This window comes from Phocoena sinus, chromosome 4 (genome assembly GCF_008692025.1).
Source record: "Phocoena sinus isolate mPhoSin1 chromosome 4, mPhoSin1.pri, whole genome shotgun sequence".
Classification (NCBI taxonomy): Eukaryota; Metazoa; Chordata; class Mammalia; order Artiodactyla; family Phocoenidae; genus Phocoena; species Phocoena sinus.
The window spans coordinates 19667414-19679613 of NC_045766.1; the positions used below are offsets into that span (position 1 = coordinate 19667414).

Here is a 12200-nt window from a genome sequence, read left to right on the forward strand (position 1 = left end):
GAATCCACCTGGCAATGCAGGGGACCCAGGTTCGAGCCCTGGTCCAGGAAGATCCCACATGCCGTGGAGCAGGTAAGCCCGTGCACCACAACTGCTGAGCCTGTGTTCTAGAGGCCACGAGCCACAACGAAGCCCGCGTGCTACAACTACTGAAGCCCACGCGCCTAAGAGCCCATGCTCCACAACAAGAAAAGCCATCACAATGGAAAGCCCACGCACTGCAACGAAGAGTAGCCCCCACTTGCCGCAACTAGGGAAAGCCTGCATGCAGCAACAAAGATCCAACGCAGCCAAAAATAAATAAATAAAATTTAAAAATTAAAAAATAAAAGAATTACCCCTTACTGTAACATTTTTCTCTTAAAAATTATACTCTTGGGGAGGGTCTAAATTTATTATCCTTTTCTATACAATTTACCCCTTGCCTTTTTAGGCTTGCTTTTTTATTATTAACATATATATAAGAAAGAATTGTTTTTTCTACTTTGTCAACTGGATGCTCAAGTGGAAGTCAGCTTTGCCTTTTTGCTGGCCTTTAAAAGTTTATCACCATTTTGCAACCATGATAATAATAATTCAGGTACAAAAAAAACCCTCAAGGGATGCTAACACTGGTGAAAGTTTGATGAGAAACAGGGTCTTTACTTGGACTCAAAGTATCCTCCCACAAAAATACTTATCAATGACAAAAGCAAAAATTAATAACTTTAAATGGAGAAATCAGGCTCACATCACTTTAATCAAGTAATCAAAGTTAAAATGACCAACAATGGAATGAACTGCCATCATGCATATGCTAAGGGATATACAATATCATTTCCATGGTTCTCCTGACGAAAATGAATAATCTGGATCTAACCATGAAGAACAACAAACCCAAAAAAGGGACATTCTACAACATAAACTGATCTGTATTTTCCAAATATATCAAAGTAATTACAGACAAGAAAAAAGGAATTGTTCCATGTTAAAGAAAATTACAGAGACCTGACAATCATACTCATAATGTGATACTGGACTGGGCAATGGTGGCAATAGTGTAGAGTATAATTAATACAACTGGTATAACTGGAATATGGATTATAGATAATAATATTTTATCAATGTTATATTTCCTAAATTTGAGAACTATAATATGGCTATGTAAGAGAATGTCTACTGATAATGCACAGTAACTTGGGTGGATCTTCAGGGCATTATGCTGAATGAAAAAAAGCCGATCTCAAAGGTCACATACTAGAGAATTTACATAGCATTCTTTTTTTTTTTTGGCCACGCCACTCGGCTTACAGGATCTTACTTCCACAAACAGCGAGATCGAACCTGGGCCCCTGGTGGTGAAAGTGCCCGGTCCTAACCACTGGACCGCCAGGGAATTCCTTACATAGCATTCTTTAAAATGACAAAATCATAGAGATGGAGAACAGATTATTGGTTGCCAGAGGTTAAAAAGGGTGGGAGGGATGGAAGTAGCATGGGAGAGGCTTGTGATATAACTGTTGTATCTTGACTGTAGTGGTGATCACACAAATCTATACATGTGATGAAAATGCACAGAACTAAATACACACATAAATAAGTACATGTAAAACTGGTGAGTTTTGAATAAGGTGGATGGATTGTATCAAAGTCAATTTCCCGGCTTTGATTTTTTCTATAGTTATGCAAGATGTTACCATTGGGGAAATATGAGTAAAAGGTAACCAGGATTCTTCCATATTATTTCTTACAACATGTGAATCTACAGTTATCTCAAAATTTAAAAAAAATTAAATGGTACCTACCATTTTTTTTCAAAATGTTAAAATTTTATTTACAAAGCTTCTTTGTTGTGCAGGAAAAAATGCTGTTACAATCCCACTGTAACTGATAGATGGTAGACTCACCAATCACACCTATCCACGCTCCAGCAAGAGTCTTACACAAAAACCTAACAATGCTTACAATTTCATTTGGGTGAAGTTCCCACAGAATTGAACTTCATTCCTTTTTGGGATGACTACAATGTACAAACAATGTTTAGAGTATGCTATTGTTTTACTTTTAAAGAGAGGAGATATATAAATATGTGTGGGGGTGTATATATATGTGTGTGTGTATATATATATATTTGTTTATATAAACCGAGGAAAAACGGTTGCCTCAGGGAATGAAAATTAGGCGGTGGGGGAAAGGGTGGAAAGATTAGCATTTCTCTAGGTTCAATGTTCCTAAGGCCCAAGGCTTTCTTCAGTTTAGGTCAAACACTATCAAGTGCCTACTATATGCCAGGCACTGTGCTAAGTATTTTAGTGGTGGTTGCAGGGTGAAACTAAATTATACAAGACACTACAAGAGATGGTTCCCCACCCTCAGACAGGGGTAAATAATTAGATATGGGAATTTCAAAGGAATGAGGTGAAATCTAAGACAAAGGTACAGGATACAGAAGTGGGGCTCCTGGTGCAACCTAGATGGTTTTGTAGAGGAGTACACTTGAGCTATAAAAGGCTGAATAAGAGCAAAGCTGGGGGTGGAGGGAGCAGAAAGCTTTCTCAATGTGGATGGATGCTGTACCAACAGCTGTATGTGTTATTAACATATGATGAGGTGTTACTATCCCATTTTGCAAATGAGGAAATGGAGGCACAGAGAGAACAGATAACTTGCCCAAGATCACATGGCTAATAACTTGGAACCATCTGGTTCCAAGACAGTAATAGAAAGGTTGAGGCTGGTTTTAGTATCTGCCTTGGAAAGACCTGGGTTATTTCACTCCTATCCTTTATTCCTCTCTCCTTCACTTTTTCTCTTCCTTCATTCTCCTAGCTCTCCAGATTTTCTCCTACTCATCCTCCTCCCTTGTCTCAATCATTATAATGGCCCTTCTCTCTCTCTGTGCCCACACATACCTTGCAAACTTTGATTTCAAATCTGGCCACTTCAAAACTAGTCAAAAACTATAGCAAAAGATTAGAAACAATTTCAACGTCAATTCATATACAAATAGAGAAAATTTATGTTATATTGATACAACAGAATACTAAGAAACCATGAAAAAGAATAAAGCCGTTCTGAAACTACAGATCCATAATATCAAATATCTTTTTAAGTAATAAGAAAAGACACAAAGAACAATGAGTATGCCACTCTACCATTTGTGAGGGTGGGGGTTTACGTGTGTGTATATTCATAAAGGCATAGGTTATCTAAGGAACAACACACAAAAACTTAAAAGAGTGATTTCCTCCTGAGAATGAGGAGAGGCAGAAGACTTACATTCCACTGTATTTGTTTTAAATTTTATATGATATGCATGCATCAACTATTAAAAATAAATAAAATAGTTAAACAGAAATAGAACTACCACACGATCCAGAAATTCCAATCCTGGGTATATATCAGAACAAAAACAAAAACATTAATTTGAAAAGATACACACACCCAATGTTCATAGCAGCATTATTTACAATTACCAAGATATGGAAGCAACCTAACACACACAATGGAATACTATTCAGCCAAGAAAAAGAATGAAATCTTGATATTTGCAACAACATGGGTGGACTTGGAGGGCATTATGTTAAGTGAAATAAGTCAGACAGAGAAAGACAAATATTGTATGATATCACCTATAAGTGGAATCTAAAAAATACAACAAACTAATGAATGTAATGAAAAAGAAACAGACTCATATATACAGAACAAACTAGTGGGGAGATGGAAGTAGGGAGGGGCAAGATGGGGTAGGGGATTAAAAGGTACAAACTACCATGTATAAAATAAGCTACAAGGATACATTGTACAACAAGGGAATATGGCCAATATTTTATAATAACTATAAATGGAATATAATCTTAAAAAATTATGAATCACTATATTGTACACCTGTAACATATAATATTGTATATTGACTATACTTCAAAAAAATTTTTTTTAATTTTTTTAAAAATTAAAAAAAATAGGGGGCTTCCCTGGTGGTGCAGTGGTTGGGAGTCCACCTGCCAATGCAGGGGACGCGGGTTCATGCCCTGGTCCGGGAGGATCCCACATGCCGCGGAGCGGCTGGGCCCGTGAGCCATGGCTGCTGGGCCTGCGCGTCCGGAGCCTGTGCTCCACAACGGGAGAGGCCACAGCAGTGAGAGGCCCGCGTACCGCAAAAAAAAAAAAATAGGGACTTCCCTGGGGGCACAGTGATCAAGAATCGGCCTGCCAATGCAGGGGACATGGGTTCGAAACCTGATCTGAGAAGATCCCATGTGCCATGGGGCAACTAAGCCCGTGTGCCACAACTACAGAGCCTGCACTCTAGAGCCTGCAAGCCACAACTACTGAGCCCACCTGCCACAATTACTGAAGGCTGCGTACCTAGAACCCATGCTCTGCAACAAGAGAAGCCACCGCAATGACAAGCCCACACACTGCAACAAAGAGTAGCCCCTGCTCACCGCAACTAGAGAAAGTCCACGCACAGCAACAAAGACCCAACGCAGATGAAACTAAAAAATAAATAAATAAAATTTTAATTAAAAAATAGATAAAAGTTAAAGGCCGAAGGTGGTTGTCTCCTTGGAGACTATTACTTACTTGCTTAGTAACAATGGGCCTGCATTCACTCTGAGTCACGAAATAGTACCAGGGATTCTTGAGAGCCTATTCACCTAACCTGGGTGAGCACATAATGCCACCAGTGTAGGACAAAAACATGGCTAATAATACAGAGAATTAAGTACACATAAACATTTTTTTAATAGTAATCTTTTATTTTTTTATTTTTTATTTTTATTTTTTTGGCTGTGTTGGGTCTTCATTTCTGTGCAAGAGCTTTCTCTAGTTGTGGCAAGCAGGGGCCACTCTTCATCGTGGTGCGCGGGCCTCTCACTATCGCGGCCTCTCTTGTTGCGAAGCACAGGCTCCAGATGCGCAGGCTCAGTAGTTCTGGCTCACGGGCCTAGTTGCTCCGCGGCACGTGGGATCTTCCCAGACCAGGGCTCGAACCCGTGTCCCCTGCATTAGCAGGCAGATTCTCAACCACTGCGCCACGAGAGAAGCCCTAAACTCTTTTTTAAAAATAATCTTCTGGGGAATCCCCTGGCGGTCCAGGGGTCAGGACTCCAAGCTTTCACTGCCAACGGCCCGTGTTCAATCCCTGGTCGGGGAACTATGATCCCACAAGTCATGCGGTGCAGCCAAATAAATAAATTTATAAAAATAATCTTTTGGGGCTTCCCCGGTGGTGCAGTGGTTGGGAGTCCGCCTGCCGATGCAGGGGACACGGGTTCGTGCCCGGGTCCGGGAAGATCCCACGTGCCGCGGAGCGGCTGGGCTCGTGAGCCATGGCCGCTGAGCCTGTGCTCTGCAACGGGAGAGGCCACAACAGTGAGAGGCCTGCGTAACGGAAAAAAAAAAAAAATCTTCTGAACAAGATCTCAACCACAAAGTTCCTATTTCCTGATTTTCAGTATTATTTTAAAGTACGGTTGCTAGGGCTTCCCTGGTGGCGCAGTGGTTGAGAGTCCGCCTGCCGATGCAGGGGACACGGGTTCATGCCCCGGTCCGGGAAGATCCCACATACGGCGGAGTGGCTGGGCCCGTGGGCCATGGGCGCTGAGCCTGTGCGTCCAGAGCCTGTGCTCCGCAAGGGGAGAGGCCACAACAGTGAGAGGCCCGCGTACCGCAAAAAAAAAAAAAATAATAATAATAATAAATAAAGTACGGTTGCTAGAGAAGAGCTTTGCTATAGAGAACATGAACTAATCTTTGCAGGTAACCATTTATTCTATTGAACTAAAATATATAACTAGGTAAAAAGTCAATGCAGGAAGAAGAAATGAAGATTCTAATAAGCTGGTGGCCCAATTTATATCCTGATGCTGGGGAACATACGTGTAAAACTCATTACTTAAAAATAAATTATTGAGCCAGCATGTATGGGAAGTAAAAGTAGAGGGCATACTATCTAGAAGGGGAGACAAGCACACTAACACACAAAACTATTAAATAACTGAGCATAAGTCAAGAACGAACTCGTACTTAGTGATTCTGTTTAACCAAAGGATAAAATCACGGGCCTGACTTTGCAGATGACCATTCCCCACTACCTCCAGCCTGCACACAGCCATCCAGCCATCTCCTCAATCTTGGAATTCTCTTGCTCAAAACCTGAAATGCTCCCAAACTAATGAACTAACACCATCAAGTTCAAGCTCCCACTCATCTGTTAATTGTTTTACCTTGGGAAGGTTCCCTTAACTTTCATTTTCTTATTTGTAAAATGGGATGGTTAAATTACATGATCTTTAAAGTCCATTTCAGATATAATTTCGCTTGGTCAAACAACTCCATACCTCACAACACCTCAGCTTTTGTTCTAGTCAAACAAATCTCCAAGCTTCTTCCTACAAGGTCCAACACAGACTCTACCTCCCTCTTGAACTCATCCTATATATCCCTTATTCTACACATCTCTCCCTATCCCTCTCCTCTCAAGCTATATATGGCCTCCTTTTTCATTTCTCCAAGATGCCAGGCTCCCTGTCACCAAAGTTTTCCCCTGTGCTGCACACCACCACATCACACCTACCGTCGGGTTCGCAGTCACGTCAGACCCGGTGCTCCCTTTTTTTAAAATAACAATTATTTCATAATATCCCTTTAACATTCTGAAACATAATTTACAAATAATGCAAATTAAACATAATTTTAAATATGTATAGGTTAGGAACAGTCCTAAGTATTATAAAGTAGAAGTAAAAGGAACATAATTCAGTACCAAATAATATATATATGTTAATGGTAAATGCTCTGGTACAATTACTTTAGATGGGAGTGGAGCAGCAGAATGCTATTTTTTGTTTGTTTTTGTTTGTCTTTTGTGAAGTTATACTTTTATTAATGTTGTTGCTTGCAATGTGCCACTGATGACAATTTAGACACAAGTTTTTTTGTTTGTTTGTTTTAAAATAAATCCTACAGCTTGGCTTGGGTTGTTATTCTTTTTATATTTATTTATTTATTTGTTTATGGCTGTGTTGGGTCTTCGTTTCTGTGCGAGGGCTTTCTCTAGTTGCGGCAAGCGGGGGCCACTCTTCATCGTGGTGCGCGGGCCTCTCACTATCGCGGCCTCCCTTGTTGCGGAGAACAGGAGCCAGACGCGCAGGCTCAGCAGTTGTGGCTCATGGGTCTAGTTGCTCCGTGGCATGTGGGATCCTCCCAGACCAGGGCTCGAACCCGTGTCCCCTGCATTAGCAGGCAGATTCTCAACCACTGTGCCACCAGGGAAGCCCTAGACACAAGTTTTAAACCAACTGGACAGGACTGTATCATTACTTTCAAACACTGTTTGGATGCTATATAGACCCTCAAAAAATGCTATTGGTTTTTTTTTGTTTGTTTGTTTGTTTGTTTATTTAGTTTATTTATTTTTGGCTGTGTTGGGTCTTTGTTTCTGTGTGAGGGCTTTCTCTAGCTGTGGCAAGCGGGGGCCACTCTTCATCGCGGTGCGCGGGCCTCTCACTATCGTGGCCTCTCTTGTTGCGGAGCACAGGCTCCAGACACACAGGCTCAGTAGTTGTAGCTCACAGGCCTAGTTGCTCCGCGGCATGTGGGATCTTCCCAGACCAGGGCTCAAACCCGTGTCCCCTGCATTAGCAGGTAGATTCTCAACCACCGCACCACCAGGGACGCCCAATGCTATTGTTTTTGATAACAAACCTTGGAGGACTATTTGATCCTTCAAACCATACATATGAAAGTATAACTGATTTATAAAGACAACAAAAACTAGGTATCAAGAATCCTGAGTTCCAGGGACTTCCTGGTGGCCTAGTAGGTAAGACTCCACTCTCCCAATGCAGGGGGCCCGAGTTCAATCCCTCATCAAGAAACTAAATCCCACACGCATGCTGCAACTAAAGATACCGCATGCGGCAACTAAGACGCGGTACAGCCAAAATAAATAAATACGTATTTTTAAAATAATAAAAATAAAACTTTAAAAAAAAAAGAAAGAAACCTGAGTTCCAATACCAGTTTTGCCAGTAACAAGCCTAAAATCACTTCTGATTTTTTTTTAATTCCTTAAAGTGACTTCACCTGTCCAGCTCTGCGTTCCAGCCTGGGTGAAGAGAGCAGACAAGGCTGGCACAGTCCCTGGGTGGTGATCAAGTAGGTGGAACTCTAAGCTTACTTCAACCAGAACAGCAGCTCAGCTAGGATCTGTTTATATATTGCAGCTAGCATCTGTTTAGAGAAGGCTTCTCAGTTAGTTCTTGTATGATAAAAGGGACTGTGGCGGTTTCTTATAAAAAGCTAAACATGCATTTACGATACAATTCAGCAACTGCACTCTTGGGCATTTATCCCAAAGAAATGAAAACTTATGTTCGCACAAAAAACAAATGTTCATACTCGCTTTATTTTTAACAGCCAAAAACTGAAAACAATCCAAATCTTTCAACAGGTGAATGGTTAAACAAACTGTGGTTCATCCATATCATGGACTTCTACTCAGCAATAAAAAGGAACAAACTACTAATACATGCAACATTTGGATGAATCTTCAGGGAATTATGCCAGGTGAAAAAAGCCAATCTCAAAAGGTTACATACTGAATGATTTCATTTACATAAAGAACCACAGTGGGGAATGGAGGTGGGCAGGGTGGGTGCTAGAGGTAGATGTGGTTATAAACATGCAACACAAGGGATCCTTACGGCGTTGGAACTGTTAGGTTCCTTGACTGTGGTGGTGCACACAAAAACCTACACAGGTGACAAAATTGTGTAGAACTTATTACACACACGTACGAGTAAAACTGGAGAAATCTGAATAATGTTAGTAGATTGTATAAATGTCAATATTCTGGTTATGATACTATACTATAGTTCTACAAATGTCACCACTGGGGGAAACCTGGTCAAGTATACAAAGACCTCTATTACTTCTTACAACTGCATATGAATCTACAATTATCTCAATTAAAATTTCAATTAAAAATAAAATCCTGGGCTTCCCTGGTGGCGCAGTGGTTGAGAGTCTGCCTGCCAATGCAGGGGACACGGGTTCGTGCCCCAGTCTGGGAAGATCCCACATGCCACAGAGTGGCTGGGCCCGTGAGCCATGGCCACTGAGCCTGCGCGTCCACAGCCTGTGCTCTGCAACGGGAGAGGCCACAACAGTGAGAGGCCTGCATACTGCAAAAAATAAAATAAAATAAAATCCTGAAAAAAAATAAAATAAAATAAAATCCTGAAAACCTAAATCCACGTAACCAGAGGCTCCCTGAAAGCTGGAGCCTAGACATTTGACAGTTCCTTGTGCTTTTCAAACTGTCAGTAGTAATGAACTAGTGGGGTTCCCCCACAATTGAAGCAATCCAGTGCTTTACTAAAATACAATAAAAAGAACTAATAGAAAAATGAAGATAAAATATAAACCCATATTTTCTTATTATTAACTTTTGATTTCTGAAGGCTATAACAGTGGGCATGGCAATGGGCACTGGGATCACACTTTTGAGCAGTGATGCATCAACACAACTAAGCCTACTCGTGAGTTCTTACCACACCAGTTCCATCTCCTGAAAATTCAACAGAGACATCATCTGGTTAAAGAGATACTTCTCATGTTCTTGAAAAAGATCTTAAAATACTTATGTGGGGGGAAAAAAACCTCCTATCTATTCATGAAAAAGCCCATCAGAGCCAAAAAAACAAAAACAAAACACTTCAGGAACCAATCTCTTTATAAAAAACAACATATGTTAAATGTTCTTTGATGCCTGATAGATTAACTCAGAAATCACTATTTAAAATACTGGGAATTCCCTGGCGGCCCAATGGTTAGGACTTCCAGCTTTCACTGCTGAGGACGCAGGTTCAATCCCTGGACAGGAAACTAAGATCCCACAAGCCATGTTGCGGTGGGGGGAGACACAACAAAATACCTCAGATTAAATTAAGGCAACTCAAAAAAAAAAAAAAAAAAAAAATTAAGGCAACTCAAGGTGTTCTGTGAAACTCTTTACAGGAGACTAGTCTGTACTGGGTTTCACAATAAGAGTGCTCCAGATATGAAACTGTCTCTTTTCCAACACTATAATTCTACATCTGACTATCTTCCACCTTAATTTAAGTTCAAGTGGAGATATTATAGACAGTATTTATTAGCTCAAATAAATAATAAATTTATTAAATAATAAATAATAGAAGAGACACTGCTTTGGAAAAGACCCCCAGTGTTCTCCTTACTTGTGCAAGTAATAAATCCTTCTCCCGAGAAAAATAAACAAATACTAGGGGTTGTGGGAAAAAACATGAAAAATTAAATCCAAGAGTAATTCCCAAGTTTCACACTCCTTTTAAAATAAAATGCTTGCCAATGATATTAACAAACAGCTCACTCTTTTCCCTCTCTTTGCCAATACTATTAGAGACTTATCAATACACAGCAAAATGTTAACAACTAGGTGATACACAGAAGGAAAACCTAGGGCATGGATACTCCTGATTAACAGCCCAATACGTAGCAAAACACATTTATTAGTGAAATTGAAAGAGGAAACAGAATTATTCAGCAATTAAAAGGAAGTACTGATACCACAGTATGGATGAACCTTGAAAACATGATAAAGAAGCCATTCACAATGACCTCATATTATGATTCCATTTATATGACATATCCAGAAGAGGCAAATCTATACAGACATAAATTATTCACTGCATAGAGCTGGGAGCAAGGATGGGATTGAAAATGACAGCTAAAAGGTTCCTTTTTGAGGTGGTAACATTTTTCCAAAATTGATTTTGGTAGGTCTGCACAACTCTGAATATACAAAAAAAATTGAAATGTACAATTGAAATGGATGAACTGCATTATACGCAAATTATATATCAATAAAGCTGCTGCCAAAAAAAATGGGGGGGGGGGGGAAGAAACAGCATCAGGCTCCACAGATAGTAGACAGTAACTGCTTACTAAATATATAACAAAAAATAAAGAAATGGCTCTTTCCCGGCTGGAACCATGGAAGGTGCTGAGAAGAAAAAGAAGGTTCCTGCTGTGCCAGAAACCCTTAAGAAAAAGCGAAAGAATTTTGCAGAGCTTAAGATCAAGCGCCTGAGAAAGAAATTTGCCCAGAAGATGCTTCGAAAGGCAAGGAGAAGCTTATCTATGAAAAAGCTAAGCGCTATCACAAGGAATACTGACAGATGTACAGAACTGAAATTCGAATGGCTAGGATGGCAAGAAAAGCTGGCAACTTCTACGTACCCGCGGAACCCAAATTGGCATTTGTCATCAGGATCAGAGGTATCAATGGTATGAGCCCAAAGGTTCGAAAGGTGTTGCAGCTTCTTCGCCTCCGTCAGATTTTCAATGGCACCTTTGTGAAGCTCAACGAGGCTTCAATTAACATGCTGAGAATTGTGGAACCATACATTGCATGGAGGTACCCAAACCTGAAGTCAGTAAATGAACTGATCTACAAGCGTGGTTATGGCAAAATCAACAAGAAGCAAACTGCCCTGACGGATAACGTGTTGATTGCTGGATCTCTTGGCAAATACGGTATTATCTGCATGGAGGATCTGATTCATGAGATCTATACTGTTGGAAAACGTTTCAAAGAAGAAAACAACTTCCTGTGGCCCTTCAAATTGTCTTCTCCACGAGGTGGAATGAAGAAAAAGACTACTCATTTTGTAGAAGGTGGAGATGCTGGCAACAGGGAAGACCAGATCAACAGACTTATAAGAAGAATGAACTAAGGTATCTACCATGATTATTTTTGTAATCCGGTCAGTTAATAAACAGTGACTGCTTTCAAATTGAAAAATAAAATAAATTTAAAAAATAAAGAAATGAAGTGAGGGGATTTCCCTGGCAGTCCAGCACTTAACAGACTCTTGAGATTCCACTGCAGGGGGCAAAGGTTCCATCCTGGTCAGGGAACTAAGATCCCGCATGCTGCATGGTGCAGCCAAAAAGTAAAATAAAAATTTTTTAAAAATGAAGTGAAAGGATTAAGTGCTTATATAGAAAAAAGAAAGAAGTACAGAATTCTTTCACATATACCTAGTGACAGAAATGCAGAAGCAAAACTGAATCAAGTCTAATGAGTACAGAAATGGATGAAGGAAGTAATAACTGGTCTTAGAATACTTTATACAGATCAACTAAAGAGCTATGCATATTATTTCTGTAGGTCAAGGCTAGCTATC

General features: G+C 40.3%; 2 protein-coding genes across 3 annotated transcripts in view; one reads left to right on the plus strand and one right to left on the minus strand.

The window, feature by feature from the left end:
* PIK3CB (phosphatidylinositol-4,5-bisphosphate 3-kinase catalytic subunit beta) overlaps positions 1-12200 on the minus strand; it is a 195625-nt gene that overhangs the window by 165464 nt on the left and 17961 nt on the right. The window lies entirely within an intron of this gene.
* LOC116752954 (60S ribosomal protein L7-like) lies at positions 10990-11813 on the plus strand. Its single transcript, XM_032630194.1, is given in 2 exon segments — positions 10990-11137; positions 11140-11813. Coding segments are annotated over 2 exon segments (741 nt in total). The 5' UTR covers positions 10990-11004; the 3' UTR covers positions 11748-11813.